Raw genomic sequence first — 19,998 nt, 5'->3', positions numbered from 1 at the left:
AGTGAGTAAATATTTAAAACCAAAAAAAAAACAATTCCAAAATCTCCTTAACCAGCTGGACCTTGTGGGACTTGTACCAAATGTTGTGGTTTCTTCCAGGGACTTAGTTGGGCTCTGAAGAGCAGAGCAAGGCACACTGAAGATGGAGGCCACAGGAGAGGTCTGACAGGGCGAAGACATCAAATGTTCGGTGTGAGAAGTCTGTGTCAACTCAAGCTGTAAGCACTTCTGACACTCATTAAGAAGTATCTCACTATCTCTGGTATTAAAGTCTTTGCTACTCCCTCCCCGACACGGACAACATCCACCAAATTCTTTGGGGAAAAGGCGATGAGAGAGTGAAAACAACTATACAATCAGAAAGGCAGCACTGCTGGGTAAGTCAAGAATGTATTTCTGGATTTCTGGAATCTATCAATAGGTGTGGGTTTATCTCTCCTTTTTTTTTTTTTTTTTCCTCTTTTCCTTTTTTTTTTTGTTTTTTTGTTTTTTGGTTTTGAATGCATTTTTTGAGAGTGTAAGGCTTCATTAGTTATCCCCGGTGGTCATTTGCTTTCCCTACATTTTTCTTGCATAGATGAGGAACTGGATGCTTCGGCAAAGCCTCTTTCAGAAGGAGAAAACCACCTCTGCCACCAAGGCTCAAAAACTGTTTCAGGGGAATGGTCTTTGCCAGCACTCTCGCTGCCACTGCAACCGCTCCGCAGAGGAAACTGTGTGCAGACGTCTGGGGGCTGCCAGGATCCAGCTTCCCTCACACCAGGTCATGCCAGAGCCAGGGCACACCAAGGATCCTGTCTCACGGATGCTGTCACTTCAGCTGTGGAGGTCAGGCTGACTCCTGTGTACAGCCCATCTTGACCTGAATACTTAAGGTTGCTGCTTTCGGGACTGGTGCTCTCTCCTGGGCCAGACATCACTGATGAGCTCGCCTGGAGGGAGGGGGAGAGCAAAGAGAGATTCATTGAGGTGAGCTTTGCACACACTGGGGTGTGAGTGAGAGCACAGAGAGCCTGAAGCACAGCCATCGTCCCAGGATTTCTGTTCAAAAACAGGGTTTGCCCTCTGCTTGCCTCTGTGCCTTGAAATCCTGAAACAAAAAAATGTCTCAGCATGAGCCCAGTCACCCAGCCCTGCTGATGGGAGTGATATCTGCGTTTGGAGAGCTGGAAAAGAAACCACGTGATGTGCAGAAAGACTTGGAAATCAGATCATGATGAAGAACGAAATGTGCATGTGTCCCACTGCCCCCTACTGAAGGGACACCGGTGCCAACACGAAAAATGTGATCTGGGAGTGGTGGCAACTCTAGTTTTTCTTCCCCATGGGAGAAGCCCAACACATCCCAATTCTCCAGGAGCAGATACAGAGCACGTTTTGGAAAGCAGCTTTCTTTGGGCTCTTCAGCCCTTGAAATGCTTAAAATCATTCCCAACTCTTCAAAACGCCAGCCACAACCAGTTTATCCCTGTAGGACTGGCCACTAAAGGAGATGTGCTTTTAATCTGCAGTGGAGAAACACTATGCCTTTGAAGCAGGAGCTTTTTTGTTCTGCTGCCTGCAGAAGACAACATGCAGGGGAGCCCTGGTAGGCAAGAAGATGAACCTCTGAACCGCACTGGAACCAGTCCATTTGTTTTACCAGAGAAATGGAGAGTTGCAAAGACAAAGGAACAATCATTTTTTCCATGAGGCTGAGCAGATCTGCTAAAGAGGAAAAATTTGCAGTGCCAGACAGAGAAGGGGCAACATTTTCACCTGATAAAGGAAATGTTTAAGAGCTGACTTCATGCAAAATTAACTCTTGGATACGTCAACTTTAAAACCTTAATTTACTTGTTAATGGATAGTCTTTGGATGAAATTCCTTAAAAAAAAAAGAAAAGAAAAAGGCTATCCTAAACTGTGACTGCAGAAGCTTCCTGCCTGCTGTTTAAGTACAAAGTATACATATTTAATCATTTTACAAGAGTAGCGCTCTTGGCTCTCCTGGAGCTGTGCCAGGCTAGCAGTCCTGACATCGGAAAAGCAAGGCTTCATTTATTCAAAGGTAATTTCCAAATGGTGCTGTGCAGGGCTCTTGTTGCCGTGCTTAACCCAGGGAAAACCTCACCTTCTGAAAGAGATACTCACTGCTAGCAGTCATTTATGTCTGAAATAACCTGGGCTCCAACATTTTCTTAACCTTTTATTAAAACGATTGACCACTGCTATTCTTCCACCCAGTCATCAGCCCTGATCCCACACCATTAGTCACTACCCAGAAATGCAGAGAAGGAAGGGAAAAACCTATCTGTCCCCCAAAACCAGCTGAAACTGCTCTAATCCTAGAGAAATAAGTTTTATCACTCCCTTGAACATACAGTTGCCAATCAGTGACCACGAATCTCTGCATCCTCTTTCCCTGTGACTGTGCATGGAGAATTCAGTGAGGCAGGTTCCATGCTAACCTTTGTGTACAGTTTTGCTCTTGCATCAGCCTAGCTTTTCAAAGCCTTCTTTTAATTTCTAATACCTCAAACAGATCTCTGTTAGCACAAAAGACATAATTTTTAACAGCTTCACCTCCCCACAGTGGAAGAAGGGTTTAAATTAGTGTGGAGCAGTGTTTGCTCAACCTGAGCTAAAAATACTAGGAGCTGCTTTCAAAGGTTCCCATTTACCCATATTTGCCACTGCTGCTCTGGTAGGCAAATATCTTATCACTGCCTGTTTTTTCCGGGCTTGGAAAGTGTAATTCACCTTTTCCCGATTCAGCCCTGCACAGAGGTGGGGTGCAGGGACCCACAGTTTCCACATGGGGTTATCAGGTACCCCTCCCTTGGGCACCCCAGAAGGGAGGACAGGGAGGCATGTCCTGTTTGAAGACTGCCCATCCCTGCCTGTCCAAGGCCGGATTCTGGCTCTGTTGAGCCAGGACGGGCAGGACCTGGGCAGGACTGCCGGGCCTGGAAACCCCACCCCGGTAATGTCATGACAAATCCAGGCAGCTTGGGCAGCTCCCAGAGTGAGACATGGAAAACAAACTTTAGCTCATGAAAAGGACGTGACAGAATCACAGTTCTGTTCCTGAGCCTCCCTACCTTTGCACTTACTTTTTCAGCTTTAAGGGATGAAAGATGACAGAAGTCGCACTTAGTTATTAGAGGACTTTTTTCAGCTGAAATAAATAAGCTGAACAATGCTGATGAAGTCAATGAGGTCTAATTCACAACTCCTGCCTCTATCAATAAAAAGGTAATGCCTTTATTTTTATTGGTGAAATCTGATAATAGCATAGATAATCAGCTGAAGGTCAGCTTGCAGAGGAAAAAATGAATGAAGCCCACTGGGAAGAGCCTGCCTCCCAAACAAACAGGGAGGTTGTGTTTGTATCTGCAAAGGTTCTTCTTTTTACCCAAACCAGGAGGAGCTGGTCATGAGTCAGCCCCCAGGCAGGTTGTATGTATAGAGGTGGCCTTTCTGTAGAGGACCAACCCACCATGCATAGAGGAAGACCTCTGCCAGAGCCGCAGAGACAACTAGATCGTACCCAAACCTGCTGTCAGCACCTTAGAGGTGATTTTATCCCCACTAAAGCTTACTCCAGATCAAAACCAGGCTGCTCAGGCTGTGCTGGCCAGTACTCAGGGAACAGCAGCAGCAGCTCTCGCTGAAAGACGCCTGCTTTCTTCCACCCACTCTTTCCTGAACCGTCTGCCCACCACAGAGAGCAGGGACAGGGGATGGACACTTTCCCCTCTGGCCTTCCCCCACACCTCCACAGCCAAGAGGGAAATGTTCTGGGCAAGGACAGCAAAGGGCCTTGATCTAGACCTTTGGTCTATCAGATAGACCTTTGCTCTATCCACTTAACACGTTTAAACTGCTCCATGAATTTTGGACATTACACTGAAGTCTGCAATAATCTGAGTCTCAGCTGAGACTCTCTTCCTCCTCAGTTAGCCTCGTTTACTTTCACAACACTTAAATGATACCCACAGTCAGTTAAAATAAACTTGCAAAGACTTCTTTCACATATGGAGTGTTGTCGCAAACTGGTGCAGTCCTTAATTTTTCCAGCCTCAGCCTCCCTGCAATAACTCCCATCTCCACAAAGAGCACGTTTTCCCAATACTGTCACTCCCTGGAATCCGAAGAGCAAGTCTTGGCACAACAAAATGACAGCTTTTTTTACTGATGTAACGACCCTCTTAGCACACAAAGTTGTCATTTCTTGCTAGTCCAATTGATCCCTTTGTTTATACTGCAGACGTGTAAGTTTACATATCTTCTAATCTCTCCTTTGTATTATAGCAACATAAATCTGTGGTTAATACTTCATTAATTTCCTAAGGGAGGCAACTTCCAGCATGGCTTGGAAAACTGATGACCCACTGCTGTCAAGGGCTGTATGAATAACTGGCTTTATTGCTTTGGCAGTGAAACAAAACCAAGCAAAAGGTATGTGTCCATATGCATATAGAATTTTGGGATAGAAGCAAAAATACTTTTTCTTTGCTTTTCCCCAGTGAAACAAAAAAGCTGGATTGCTTCCTTCTGTTTAATATAAAAATGAAAAGCTCACTTAATGGATACATGTACACAGAGCAAAGAAAATTACTCAAAGAAAAAAACACAATGTATGAAACTGAGCGGGGAGAAGGAAGTAGCATCCCATTTTGTCCAGGAGTGAGGACTGACGCAGAAGAGGTAGGAGACCAAGAAAGATTTAAACTAGAGTCTAGAGTATCAGATCTCTCAGCATACTGCCCTGTCTGCCACGCTATTTGGTATTTTAGGCTGCCACGTTCCTCATGCCTCCTGTTGATCTTATTCCACCTGGTTTAGATAAATATTTACTCATACCAGGACTGAGGCACCGTGTTCCCGTTTTCCAGGTGAAAGTCCTACCAACCATGCTGGTGAGCCTTTCTCATGGAAACTCTGTCCCAACACCTACAAAATTATTCCATCAGATAATCTGAAGGACCCCTGGACATTTAACTTCTCAATATCCAGGAGATCAGGATATTGTTTTAAGAGGTCGAATCTCCGGTTCTTCCAGACTCTGGGACATACTCTATGGAGGCTGATTTCCCGGTAGCCAGCATGAATATCCTACCAATTTACTGCCTAAACAGGAGCAAACAACACCACCTCTAACCAGCTCACAAATCTTCTTCTGACAGAAAAAAAAACATGAAAGCAAATGCAGGAGAAGCCATTCAGCTAATCCAGCCCCATCTGTCCAGCGTTTTGGAGACAGTTAAAACTGCATTTTCCTGCGAGCTCACCACATGCCGAGGCCATCTCAGTCAGCTCTCTCATTTCCCACCCTACAAAACTGAAGAGCCAGTCCTGAACCACTTCTCAAGGTAAACCTCCAAGGGAAGTAAGCACTAGTTTTACCTCCTAAGTTTTTCTGTGGTGTGTAATTATGGTCCTTCTGAGAAAGCTCCAAACTGAAGGCAAAGGACATTGGAGAGTCTCCTGAAAGAAGAGTTCCCCTAGTGCTGCTGAGCCTCTCCTGACATCAGTTGTGGCTCAAGGAGCCTCCATGTCCTGCCATAAAAAGCAGATTTTACAGCAGGTTTCATGCTGTCTTTTATCCTAATAAGGGAATAAAGTCCTTCTGGTTATCACATTTGTTGGAGCCCCTGCATGGAAACGGATGGGTTTGCACTGCAGACCGTGCCCTTCATTTAGCAATTTATTTGGTGGAGCTTTTCCCTGTACAGTTTCAGCAGCATCAAAGGGAGAGCAGGTATAGATGCAGATGCAGGCTGTCTGAAACCTTCAAATTTCTTTTTATGGGGACATAAGGCAACTTCATATATCATGCAGCTGGACCGTTTCCATATTAGTAAGACAGGACACCCAGTACTTATACCGCTTAGGAAAACAGAAATAGGCCTGAATCCTAGATCCAGATGTGAACTTGGCAAATAGCCCCTTTACAATGGGACAACGAAATATCTCCGATCCGAACACTTCTACATTTTGGGATGTTTGAAATCAACTTTGCCCCCACAGCAATTCATTAATCGTCTCTCTTAAATGTTTAAACTTCAGCTAGAACATAAAATCAACATTTAGGGTTCTTGCTAATTTGTCTCAGAATTGGCATCATATAAGGTTCCCTTCATGAAATGGATAGTCTCAAAGACATTGCCAAGAGTAATAGCTGCCCTCCTCTTTTTCTGCCCTTCCTTCTTTATTTTACATTAAAAGAGATAAAGAAAGGTAGGGCAAAAAGTGAATGTTACTGACACAAATGAATTCTGCTGAATTTCATTTCCATTAGATTTCTACAGAACTGTAAACTTTTTTGGCAGCCTCCCACAAAAGGCATAATAAATTGCTTTTGTACCAGTAGAGGAATTCATTTTCTCTGTTTCATTTAGCAACAACATTGCTGTGAATTTCACACAACAGTTTCTAAAACGTCATCAGATTTCTCTGCCTAATGTCAATTTGGCATTTTCCCCCTCTTCACAGAATAAAGGCTAGAGAAGCAAAAACAGAGGAAAACAAAAACAAGTTGCCGTGCCCGTTGTGCAACGCACGGCGAACAAGCCAGGTTCACTTCTCAAGCAGGTGCCTGTGTTTTGGCAACATCACCAGCACCACTGTCAGGAATCAACACCAGTCTTTTTAAGTGACCAAAGATTACAGAGCCTGGATTCATCCACCTGAGGGTTTGTTTTTTTAACTCCTGACATGAGCTGGAGAAGTTTATTCTCTTTGTGCAAAGCCATCGACTATTTTAGAAATAATTACAAACCTTTGATCTATCAATGGATCAAATCAAAAGAAAAAAGAAAAAATAATCAAGGAAAACAGAAGTCTAGTAGAGTATCTTTGCTTCAGCATGTAATCAGGTTATAGGCTGTCTTGCTCTAAAATGCTGACATCCCTTCACTCACCACACCCTAAATGGGCTTTATGAGTGCTCAGTCCCTTCTACAGGATTTAGACCCTTTAGAAATTATTTTGCATCCTTTGCTGCTAGTGATCATGTTCCCAAATGATGTCTGGGACAAGGGGAGCCAGTCTTAAGAGCCACCACTTTCTACTTTAAACCTGCAGTCTCTCAAGTCCCCATGCCTTTGAATTACAGATGCTTGGGCAAAGACAGGAGCCTGAGTGAAGGATGAGACCATGCCCATGACATGTCCTGACAACTGCTCCCCTGCAAATCCTCTTTTCATTTACATGCATCTGGGACTGGGCCACAGGGGTGGGAGATCAGTAAGCCCTTCACATAATTTCGGATGGAGTCAGAGGGATGCCCACAGGTCTGGCTGCTGCTGCAACTTCCTCTCCTCAGCGCATGTCACAGCCTCTCTCCATCACTTCCCTTTCATTGAAATTTTTCACAAGGGGGTATTTGCAAGTGCTTTGCATATGCGAGGCACATCTGATCAAATCATGGGAAAGGCTGTGCAGATGTTACCATGCTGCCTGCTCGATATAAGGGGAAGATTTTCTCAGCTGTTGTGCAGGTGTCCTCTCCCAGTCTGATCTACTATGGAAAAATCAGGGAGAACTGAAGTCCTGGCACTGGGGATGCCATCATGTAACTAAGAGCAGCCTCAGGGTCCCTCCTGGGAGTTGCTCTTACTTGCTAACAGCTCTCAAGGAGTCTTTTAGCCCACAATCCATGCCCCTACACCACTCTCCTCTGGTACGCACACAACTCCATCTGGCAAAATCATATTAAAAATGGTACTACTAAAATTATAATATAAAGATTATTAATAACATGTTTGATGTGCCCTTCTAGGGAGAAATACTACAGAAAGGAAGTCAGATTTTAGCCATCCAAGAAGGCAGCAGCACAGTGGAAATGAGATCTTGTCTATATGTCCTCTTCTTCCCCAAGCAGCACACGGCTGTGCCGCCTCAGCCTCAGCCAGGATTGTGCTTCTGTTTCTATCCATTGCATATAGCTCACCACACTGCTCAGGATCACTAGTACTGCTTAAGGTAAGGCAAGGAAAATGTAAGGAAAAGCTGGCTATGTGTTTTCCTTTGCAAATATTAAGGGAGAGCCTAAAACAGTGCATAGCAGTTCACCAGGGGAGTCTGAAACCCAATTCCGTAACTGCAAGAGTTCACTTTTCAGTTAGGGTTTCTTTTGATGTGATCTGTTCATTTTACTGGATTGACAGGGTTTTCTCATGTCAAAGACAAGCCCGTTTAGTAATATCCTAGTCTCACAGGACCCAAAGCCAAAACCCAGTGCCTCTGAAATTGGGTGGCCCTGTCAGTCCACAAACAATCACATTTGCTAAAAAATGGGTTTTCCCTCCCCTTGTACAATGAAACTTTGTACATCAGAAATTAAACTACTGAAAGGAATTTGGATGTTGGGAATACAAAGACATACTGAAAAATAGCTATTATAAACAATGTCTTCTTTTCATTAATAAAGGACTAAAGAAAGCCACATTAGGAAATCTTCTCAAAGAAATTATGTGACAGATTAAGGGACACAAAAGGCTGAGAAGTGAGTGTGGATATGGATAGGTACAGCCAAGGCATTAGAAATTAATCTACTTTAACTTTAGCAGTAGTATTTATCACACATGCTAACTGAGTGAAGAAAGGAAGTTTGAGATGGTTGGAGTACATGGTGTAAAATAAGGATCAAAACTAAAGCAGGAGATGATTAGCACTCCTCGAGTGCTCCTCTGGAGCTTGGTGCTGCCAGATGCTGGGCATCTGGCCCCTGAAGATCCTTCTGCGAGCAGAGGGTTGAACCCTCTGTACACTGCAATCAGCAGGATGCTCCAGCCTGGTTTCAGTTGGGTTTGGATCAGGGTTTAACAGCACATTTTAGTTTAAAACAAAAGCCTTTATGATTTACTTCGTACAGTAGGATAACATTTTGCTGGGTTTTACCAGTTGCACAAAAATGTATATACATATATATATACATATACATATGTACACACATATAAACCAGCAGTGCCTTGAATTATAAATCTTATCAGATCATTTACCAAAAAAAAGAGGTACATGCACAACTGTTTCTTGAAGGGATCAGTTGGGCATGTTTTATTGTCCTCTGTCCAAAAGAAAACCTTTGAAATGAAAGAACCTGAATATTCAAAAATAAAACATATGGGGTTAAGATATGGGTAACAATCATAAAAATTATATAGATCTTAATCAAGAACGTTTGCAAAGTACTTCAGCTTGTCGTTCTGTTTATAGCTATATGTAATATCCTCCGAAAATCTTGTTCTAGTATCAGCTAACAAAACTGGAAAGTTTGTTTAGATTATTGTTCTGCTAGATAAGATAAAAGCTGTGATAACATTGCCCAGTGATCAGCCTGCTTGCGGATACGGACACTTACCCCAGAGGCTGCAGTCTGTGCACTGGGAGAAGCAGTTTTGCTACAGTCATCTGAGTTAGTAGAAGATGTGGATGTCGGAGTCATGGGAACTGCAGTAGTACTGTTACCTGAAAAATTGGGAACTGGCATTAAAAAGAAATATTTTCCAGACAGAGAAGAAGGAAAAAAAAAAAAAAAAAGAACAGCAACAACTACAAACTATTGCAGCTACACTTTCTTATATTTTATATTTACCAGAGCATGCCTTTGATTTATTTATATTCTTAGGTTTTCGCTTCCTCGTCTGAATTCCTTCTTTTTTCATAGCAAGGGGCCGAGGAACCTGAAAAAATTAAATTTCCACACCAATCACAGAGTTGCATATGTACTCTAATACCAAAAATCAAAATATACTATAAGATCAGATGTGATGTTGAAAATGTCTGTATAGCAAGTCAATTTTTTCTGTGTCACAGTACTAATTCTAAAAATGTTTGCATTTTATTTGGGCAAAACAGTAGCTTGATTCAAGGGGAGTTTTAGCTGAATTAAGAAATTAGGAAGTTTTTTTCCTTGATGAAAACTTGACAGTTTTTTCAACCCCTCTGTCAATCCACAGGAAAACAGCATAGAATTAGGGAAAACCAGCATCATTTGGCAATAAGTAATAAGAAATTAAATTGGATGGGGTATATCTGGTCCTTGATTCCTTATTCCAGTCAATTAGGAATTATCTCCAGCGCCTGATTCTGGAAAGAGAGAATGTATATGAGAAAATAAAATCCTATTCATCCTGTGGACCAGCTATGCAAACCAGATCATCACGAGTAAGTGTCTTAGGACAGAAGCTTTAGAATAGAAGAATTGACTTAGTATTTGTTCCTATAAGCAGTTCTGCCCATAACACAGCTTTATGGTATCTAAATTTATATTTATATGAATAAAATTATATTTAAATGTGCTCAAAAATCATCTTTGTGTTCATCACAATGAAAATCACTACACAAAAACACTGGCTTAAAATATATTTTAACTTCATGATAACACCAGTTTGGGGAAAGACAATTCGTGTGTTTTCTAGCATTATAATATTTAAACCTGTGGCATAATTTACATTTTATTGAAGCCTAGACCACTTCTCAATCGTTCCTAATGCCCTTGCTCTTCAAACACTTATGCTTGACTGTAACTCAGTCCACAAGTGTCTCACCCAAAATATGCTCCATCACATTCAGGACAGAGTTTTTTTCTTACTCTATTACTGCCTGACAAAGGCTGAAATAGCATTTAAAGTTTTGCTGGCACAGCTATGGCTTGAATTACACTTGAAGTTTTGCTGGCATAGCCATGTCTGTCCATGAAAAATTATCTCATTAAAGGCCTAGGGATTTTTTCCCCCACTGAAGAGCTGGTTTAAATCCCAGTGGCAAAACTACCTCTGCTGCTCATCCAGAAGTGGTTTCTTTATACAAATCTGTTGAGAGAGTGACAGTGGCAAACACATAACCTGTCAAAAGCATAACAAGCTAAAATGGTACATTTTCTAACATCACACATTTTTCTGTTGTTTTATGCATTTCATTCGTCGTTTTTTTGAGGACCACCCCTTCCCAAAAGCAGCATCAGAGCTGGCAGGGGATGTCCCTTGGCAAAGCAACCACTTACCCCATGGAGCTTCATGTAGAGGCCACAGGCATTGCAGACGGGCTCCCCCTCGGCGTTCCTGCGCCACAGGGTGGTGGTCGTAGTGTGGCAGTTGGCACAGGACAAGCCCATCCGCCGCGATGAGGGCTGGAGGCAAGCACAGGCAAACACAAGCATAAACAGGTGGGCAGGAGCAAATGATTTATGTCTTCATGGTTCATAAAAAGTCCTTTAACACATGGCGGGGATGGTAGGAGCTTTTTTTTATAGTATCTGCCAGCAACGCCCCAGAATTAGAACAGAATTATCCTCATATCGGAGAGTGGAACGATGGTGTGAAGAGGTACTGAGAGTCTTGCAACCCTGGGCTGTTGCAGCAGAGGCAAAATTCCCATTTGGGAGCTGCTGACCCAGAGAAGTTTGTTCAGACCACCAGGTACTGCTTCTTTTCCCGGCAGAACAGCTAGGAAATATCTCCACTACAGCTCCATTGAGCTGAAGAGAAGGAACATCACTCCTGTGCCGCCTCTCCAGCCAGTTCAATGCCCTCTGTCCTGTATGGTGGGTGAAGAGACGGCTCTGATCCTGCCATTGATACTCCTGACTCATCGGAAAAATCAGCCACTTTAATCACCTGCCCTCAGCGGCACCACATCTGGGGAAAACTTTGCTGGGCATCCCAGGGGTAACACATACAAGAGCATTACTTTCATAAAAAGATCTTTTTATCATCACCCATTAATATCCTCATACAAAAAACAACATGCCTTGGGAGCGTGTTTTACACAGCAGAGCCTCTCCTCAGCCAGCAGAAAAGCTGGTGGGTGACAACAAGGTTCCCACTGCAAACAAGCCATTTATGACACTCTTCCGTGGAGTTTGGAGCCAAGATGAAGCAACTCTGTATCAGAAATAACCGTACAACCCAGAGCTTTATGGCCATGGGCTGTATATCATAAGTGAAGGCAGTCCTCATAAACATGTGAAATGAAGGTGAATGGGTTATAAAAGTCCCTGTAACAAGTGATCTCTTTTACGTTCATCACAAGCAAAGAATTCCAACTACATCATAAATCTAGTCTTTTTCAAAGTATCGCATTGTCAAAAAAATATAAAAAAATATGTGCCTAGCTCTGTGTCTGGCAGCTGAACAAGTTTACACGGGGAAGGCAGTTTTAGAGGATTGCATTAATCTTATTCTGACTATAAAGTGCCCATAACTGAAATTACTAACTTAAGGGTACAATGCCCTTCCTCTTGAATCATTTACTGCTGGGTTGTTAGACGTAACTGGGTCACCTTTGATACCACAGGGCTGCCTGCCACTGGGGAAACCAATAAAAAAAGTTTTGAGAATGAAGAATTTTCCAGAGTAATAACTGAGTTTCTTAAATATTATGTTTGAGTGTCTTTAGCAGTAAGCTGTCATTTTACACCACAGCTCAGAAAGGGCTCCAGATTAAATACTAATTTTGTAATCTTGAATCAGTAATCTATTATTAACTGCGCAGGAAAAAAAAAAGCAAATCACCCAGCCAAGTGTAATATAGGTTGAAGTACACAGATACAATTTTTAATCTTAAAAATCCAAGTCTCATAGAAACAGAATTTCTGGCCTAGTTATTAAATATGTACGCACACAGCACTCAAACTGCGCCCTCGACTCAATACGTGTTTTACGTGATCACACTGAGTAAAAGAAAGCTGGTCGTAACACATATGCTTCATTTTCTTTCTCTACAAGTGAAATGCTGTCAGCTGTTTCACTCTGTTAAATCTTTTCTCTTTCCTATGCAGACTGGTCTAAGCCTTCACACATTTTATTTCAATAGCTTTTGCTCATTCCTGTATCTAAACAGACATGGAGTTTTGGCATGTTTTGAAGCTAAAATGACTTTTCTGATGCAGGAATTTTATCAGAAACTTTGGGGCAATCTAAACATGTTTAGCGTTTTCAAAACATTTTCCCTTCTCACCTACATATTTCCAACTGTATGAACACACAGTCATGGTTGATTTATAGTTATGGCCAGGGTAGTCGGTAGGGATTGTTACACAGAACTATTTCAGAGCTATTTCGCTGAAGTGTCAGACTGAAATCGGGCTGTAGTTTGACTCCGCTTTAGTCTTCTCATCCCCACCCCTCCCTCAAAAAAAAAAAAAAAAAAAAAAAAAAAAAAAAAAAAAAAGGACGCCAAAATTCTAGAACTGGGTGTCTGGGTGTCAGCTACTTGAAATCTGCCTCGGGCCAGGGTGCCGCAGCAAGTCGGGCTCTGACGCTTGAGACAATCGGCAGATCTGGCCCCACCGCTGCTGCGTCTGTCCCCGCTAATGAGATTAACACCTTGTGTCATGAAATTTACTGGATGACCAGCTAGAAAAAACAGGCACCTAGCAGTAACAAACCTCTGTCTTAGAGTTAAATGAACTCTTTGGCTTAAAGAAAGGTCTTTAAGCAGAGGTGGGTTGGTTCCCAAGCGCTTACTGTCTGTTCTGATCATCGCGCGTTTGGGTCTTGTTCCCCCTCTCTCCTGTAAGGGCACTAAACTCAAACGGTTGTGAAATAAAGAACAGTAGGTGTTTTAACCCCAGGAAAACAGGCATGGAGCGAAGCAGCTGGCATGATTGAAAGGGGCTTGAAAGGCTGATGGGTTTGATACGCTGTCTCCATACACAAGGGTCCAAACATCAGCTTGGATTATACTGGTGTGATTTATTATGACTCGCTTGGTAATAGCCATTACGGAAGAGTGTATTCTTTCTGTCTGCTGACCTCCACCCAGATTTGCAGTTCCCGCTTGTTTTCTCCTTGCCTATTCAGTGCCAGCCTGAGTTATAAACAGGGGTTCTGGTTTGTGCTATTTATTTCCCCCCCTAGTTTTAGGAGTATATTTTTAGAAAAATTGCCGTTCATTTCTTAGGAGTAAAACAAAACAAAGGCTATTATCATTGTTTAAACAATTGGTTTTCTTTGAATTATATACAAAACTTGCTTACATTCCCAAGGATCGAGCTCTCAGCAAACAAAGCAGGTCTGGAGAAATTCCTAGCCCTCTGAACAAACATTTTCCAACCTTGATTTCTTTTTCTTTTTTTTTTTTTCTGTTGGAAGTGTCGAACATCACCAGCACAAATTTCTTCCAAGCCACCGAATCCCCTTCTCAGATGGGGTTCGTAGCTCAAAAAGCCAGGCTGGCCCGTGCCTGGTGTGCAGCTCACGAGTGGGCAGAGGCAGATTTTGCCAGCTCAGGGCCTGAAAGTGGGTCCCTAGCAGTTCCCAGAGGGCTGCCAGCCCTGTCGCCCCTCATTGTTACCAGTTGGGCCTGAAAACCTGGTCAGGAGCCCCACTTCGGTTTTGCAGCCAAGAGGATCACCAGGCTAATACACTGATTGCTCTTCCCCATCCTTGCCCCAGTTTCTCCCCGGCTAGCGCTGACTGGGGTTCCTTGGGGCGCAGCTCCTCTCGCCAGCCTCCTCCCCTCCCTCCCGACTCACCACTCTCTTTTGGGGCTTGATGAGGGGCCGGCTGAGGCCGTTCATTTTGGTGTAGAGCCCGCAGGCGTTGCACAGGTAGTTGCCGGTGCCGTCCCTCCTCCACAGCGGGGTCTGGATGGAGCCGCAGTTGACACACTCCCGGCTCTCGGACAGGTCCTCCAGCAGCTCTGGGGGCAGGAGCAGAGGGGAGAGGCGGTGGGGCACGGCCGCAGGCGGCCGCGGAGCCCGGTGTAGCCCCGCGCAGCGCTGCCCCGGCCCCGCCGCGCCGAAACCCGGGTCCCGGGCGAGCGAGCACCCGGGCCTCGGAAAAGCAATTCCACACCAGTGACGGCGGCCATGCGGTGATTTTTTACAAAATCCCGGGATTTTTCTTTTTCTTTTTTCCCCCTATTTATTTAAATGTGCCAGACCCGCTGCCGGCCCCGGCGCAGCGGTTGCTCTCCGAGCCGGAGCAGAGCCGGCGCGTCCCGGACAGCGGCCCGCCGGAGGGCTCACCCCCGGCCCGCCGTACACTCCCGTCGGGATTTGACCCTCGGGAAATTCGGCTGGGATCCGCTCGAGGGGTGAAACCCCCGCCTTGGTGCCCACAGGGCGGAAAGGGAGGTGCGCTTGCCTTTAGAGGGGAGCAGAGGGGGGAGTGAGGTGGCTGTCAGAATAGTCACTTCCAGAGCTATCCTGGGAGCTGGATATAAGGAGCTGTCGTTTTGCCCAATATTCCCCAGGGTCGAAGCTTGGCAAGAATTTTTCTACCCTAACTCTCATTTTAAATGCCTCACAACTAGTAAAGCTTCAAGTTTAGAGGCAGCTGTCGGGGTTTTGCTGTGCCAAGGCAGCTACGGGCAGCGACAACTTCGCCTCGACTATTTGGTCAAATTAGAGCTGGTTCATAGGAAACAGAGGAAATGGGAAAATATGCGGTATTGTGCCTCCTGCTTTCATAGTTACTGAGCACTGAGGGGAAAAAAAGGTTTAAACGCACGGGAAAAAAAAAAAAAAGAAAAGAAAAGAAAAAGAAAAAAGAGAGCCCATCTATAAAAGCTAATACTTTCACCCATGCGAATCCTTGTTCTGATTCACCTCTCCATATTTCGGGGAGGGAGGGGAATAAATACTTATTTTACATAGACTGTGCCACGTCGTGCAGAAATAATAAAAGGAGATGTTTGGATTTTTACAGTAGCTTTCGAGTCCAGCCTGGGAATGTATGTTTCAGACTCAGAGCTTCGTCATTGGGGCTTTTTTTTCCCTCCCTCTGCTACCTGCCTAAATTCATCATTGGGTTATTCTTCCACGTTTCACTGTACAGCGAACGAGAGCTCATAAGCGTCGAGCAGCTTTGGAGACTGGGCTGCGGTGTTGCGGTGACACGGCGGGCATTGAGCTGAGAAAGAAACGGCCTTTTGGCCCGCACCCACCCAAATACATTTCTCTCCTCCCTTCGTTTGCGAATTATTAGGAGCTAAAGAGGAACGGGCACACGGCAGAGTCCAGAGAGCACAGTTCAACTTACGTTGTCAGCTCCTAACTCTTAGCACATCGCTAAGATTTATTAATCTTTGCACTAAAAGCACCACTGAAGACTGCAACCAGAAAAATGCTTAGGACGTCAAGGACTGTGGAACTTAAACAGTTATTTGTCTCAGATATTTATTTTATAGCATTGCCTTCGTGCCTGCAGAAAGAAATCCTGCCGTGACAATATTTCTCGGGCATTTAAAAATATTTTTTCCCCTTAGAGAGTGAGTAATACATTTATCTCCAAAGAAAACAAAAATAAAGTGTTAATTTTAGATACCGTTTTAGTATCTCTACGAGTAGCATTAAGAAAGCTTTATCAAACTGTCTAATATTTAGCCGTAAAAAATATATTTCGGCTACAATTTTCTTACAGTTTTGAAACGGGACAACGCGTAGCTTCGGCTTTGCTGCCGCGTTTTGCCTCGCAGGAGCTGAAAACTCTCCTGGCCCAGGAGCTCCGGGCTGCTTCGCCCTGCGTTACACCGCGGTGCGGCTGCCCTGGCATCCGTCCTTTCCCTCATCGAAAGGCCAATCCCTAACCCCTCCGGCCCCCAGCACTGGTGGGACAGAGGCACAAGGGCGGGAGAGACCCGCGGGAGCAGGGGAAGCTGCCATGCTCCTCCTCGGCTGCCTTGACACTCCTGCCCCAACCTCCTCCTGCTCTGGGCTGCTTCACTTCTCTGCTCCTTCTTACACACCCCTCTCCTCTCCCTGCCGTGAGATTCTCCAACCTCACGTCTCTCCCGACCAAAAAAGAAAAAAAAAAAGCAACAACAACAACAACAACAAAAAAAAACCCAGATTTTTTTCCCCTCCATCTCCTAGATTCACACTGTAACTTCTGGAAGTTGAGTTTAAAACTCAGCTTTCGTGTTACCCTGAGATGTGGCATCTCCTATCACCGCCACAACTGATTTTCTTCCCTCTGTCATGTTATCAAACACCAAGGTGGAGGCTTAAAATGCTTAAATCTACCTGGTGTCATAGAGGGACGGGAGGAGCATTGTGTGTATAGCCCTACAGAAAGATGAAAATCCATGGGGTAATTTTCTGCAACATTGCACTGAAAGACAAAATTACAGTGTCTATAAAATATATTCACCTGGTGGGTAGTTTATGTTTAAAGCGAATGATGATCAAATCTGTGTGCATACACATATATACATAAATATGTATATATACATAATATATATATATGCATAACATATATATAAATATATATACATAGCCGCACACACCCCTCTATACACCTCTATTTATATACACATAGATTTATTGTAAAGCTGAAGAGATTGCAATAATCGTTAATCTTTCTATCTCTGACTAAAACATCGCAGCTCAAACTCCTCTTCTACAATTGACTTAATGACACCTAGCATTTTCTTAACTAAAACAAAAAGTAAGGACGGGACCCCTCGGAAATGAAAGCAAAACCCCATCAGGAGGTGCTGTATTTTAGCAGCAGTTTACAACTTCGGTTTCCTCATTCATATTTGAGGTTTTGCATCGCCGCTCTTCTTTTTTAACGAAGCAGTGAAATGTTTTCTAGTTGAAATAATCCAAAATGGGTTAAGTAAACCCCTGCAATTTTCCTCTCCGATACAAGAAAGATTAATTTGCAGTGAATTTTGTCACCGTTTCGCGTCTAGATCATAGCATTTAGGGCAAGCAGGAATGTACTGATTTGGAAAAATTAAAAATTAAGTTTACACCGGGCAATCCGTTTTGGGATCTTTGGGTTGGTAATCCCGATTGCCATACTCCAAACAAAGCGGCTTTTGGGGGGTGTATTTCCCCCCTAACTCAACACAAACGACGGGAGTTACCTCCGCTCCAGAACAGCCATGGTCCCGGGACCTCCGTCCTGCCACGGACACCAGGGCCGCCCCACGCCAGCGAAACCCTCGCCGGGGTGGCCCCTCCGCCGCCCCCCGGCACCCCCTGCAGCGGGCAGCCCCCGCATGCGGCGACCCTCCCTGCCCTGCCCAGCCCAGCCCTGCCCTGCCCGCGGGTCCTACCTGCGCTGGGTGCCCGGACGGGGATGGGGGCGGCCCGGCCCTGGAGGCAGTGCAGCATGGAGTTCTCGAAGGGCGCCGTGGGCCAGGCAGGGGCGAGCTGCGGCCCCACGTAGGACGTGTAGGGCCCCGGGTAGGAGCCATTGAGCGGCCGGGCCAAGGGGCTGTACTGGTCCCTGGCGCCCAGGCTGTTGCTGTAGGCGCCGGGCTCCCGGGAGGCCCCGTTGGCCACCGGCGGGCTTGGGGAATAGGGGAAGCGGCCCGAGGGGTGGGAGCCGCCGCCGGTGCTGTACGAGGGGCTTTCCGCGGCCGGCTGGGACCACACGGCGTGGCCACCGCCCGGGTGGCTGGGCTGGGCCGCCCCGCTGCCCTGCAGGTACGGCAGTGTGGGCAGCATGGAGCCCACGCGGGTCGTGGGCACGTAGACGGGCGAGCTGGGCGTGGAGTGCATGAAGCCGCCCGGAGATCCGTCGTAAGGCGTGGGACCCTGGGCGGCCGAGATGGCGAGGGTCTGGTACATCTCCTCGGGCTGCTCGGCGCCGAGGGCGCTCAGCTTGGGGCCGCGGCTGGACCAGATCAGCTTGTTGGTTTGGTCTAAGTCCGCGAAGAGCAGGATGTCCTCCCAGCTGGGACGGCCGGACGAGTGCGGGGTCCCGAAGTGCACGTAGGGGGCGAGCAGCGACCTGCCCTCGGCGGCGGGGGGCGGCGGCGGGGCCGGCCGGTGGCTGTCGTCGGTCTCCGGCCGAGGAGTCTTGGAGGAGCCGCGTTCACCCTGAGAGCCGGAGGAGGAGGAGGGCGAAGGAGGAGACGGGCGCGGCTCCCTGGTCGCGAAGGGGCAAGAGGAATCGCCGGCGTCCGAAGCGCACCGCTTCACCGCGCACCAGCCGCCTTCAGCCACGGCCATCCAGGTCCCCTTCTAGCTGCTGGGTGTGGATGGGGAAGGGCGAGGAGGGGAGGAGGAGGAGGAGTGGAGGGGGGGATCCGCAGGGCAGGGCGGGGAAGGAGGACACAAAAGAGCAGGGAAGTGGGGGAGAGAGAAATAATAATAACAAAGTTTGCAAACAGGACAGCCCGTCTCCCTCCCGTAATGAGATTCATCAGGGCTTATCTGGCCCCTCTGAGCGCTTAATCAGTCATGTCGCCTCGGCGCTGTTGTCCCTCGCCCCAGCGGAATAGGATCAGGCAGCCCAGGTCAAGACGGGCCGGGAGACGCCAGTCCCGCGGGGCCAGGGCTGCGGCTCCGTCCCCGCTTTCCGCACCGTGGGAGGGCTGCTCCCCTCTCCCTTGGCATCCCGGGCTGCAGATTTGAACATGAAGCACGCCGGGATAAAGCTGGGCGTAAGGGCGTGGGGACAGAGGGGGCATTTTTCCCTGTCTCTGCCCTTCCTTGGCTGCTGTCGTTGTTATGATTATTTCAATGAATGAGTCATTTGACTCGGTTCCACTGAGAAAACAATTAGTAAGGCGATCCCTTTAAGGTTACTTCGCCGGAGAGCGATGTTAGCTGTTCCGCGCATCGCCTCGCTTGTTTGCCTATTTCCAGCCCAAGGTCACGGAAAGGAGGAGGAGGAGGAGGGAAAGGCACCCGGGAGACGGGAGATGCGCACGGGCCGGGCCCGAAGTGTGCGCGGCGGCGGCGGGACACGGACCGAGGCCGGGCGGGATGTGCCTGGCGTAGGGGCCGGATCCAGCGGACAGCCCTGGCTGGGCTCCTGCTCCGAGCCACAGCACACCTTGCGGGGGTGACACCCGCCCCGAGCAGAGCGGTGTCAGTTCGGAGCTTGCCAGCATGAGAAAGGCCGGACAGACAGACACAGAGAACCCGGTGCTCAGCCCCTGGGAGAAGGGGCAGAAAGCGAAAGGGACACAGAGAAGTGACAGCAGAAGGCGAGGCTCTCCGTTCTCAGCCCACCTCGGGGCTCTCCAGATAACCACAGGCATGAGAATACAGGACACACACACACACACACACACACAAAGCCCCCTCGCAGATAGGCAC

At 46.4% G+C, this 19,998-nt stretch overlaps 1 protein-coding gene across 2 annotated transcripts; it reads right to left on the bottom strand.

Moving 5' to 3' along the window:
• Positions 1 to 764: 764 nt before the first annotated feature.
• Positions 765 to 18,903, bottom strand: GATA6 (GATA binding protein 6; the record flags this gene model as incomplete). 2 transcript variants are annotated; one of them, XM_082293363.1, is made up of 6 exons in its annotated part: positions 765 to 932; positions 9,349 to 9,455; positions 9,583 to 9,670; positions 10,993 to 11,118; positions 14,467 to 14,633; positions 18,003 to 18,903. In XM_082293363.1, the coding sequence occupies 6 exons, from the start codon at positions 18,901 to 18,903 to the stop codon at positions 765 to 767; spliced, it is 1,557 nt and encodes a 518-aa protein (XP_082149489.1). The 2 variants fall into 2 exon arrangements, with proteins under 2 accessions (XP_082149489.1, XP_082149490.1); XM_082293364.1 differs by having other exon boundaries at positions 765 to 985; positions 9,339 to 9,455; positions 18,003 to 18,519.
• Between the last annotated feature and the right edge of the window lie 1,095 nt (positions 18,904 to 19,998).

This window comes from Coloeus monedula (genome assembly GCF_965178545.1).
Source record: "Coloeus monedula genome assembly, chromosome: 1".
Taxonomy (NCBI): domain Eukaryota; kingdom Metazoa; phylum Chordata; class Aves; order Passeriformes; family Corvidae; genus Coloeus; species Coloeus monedula.
Note: the sequence above shows the minus strand (reverse complement) of the source record. Positions and strands in the feature narration are given on the sequence as shown.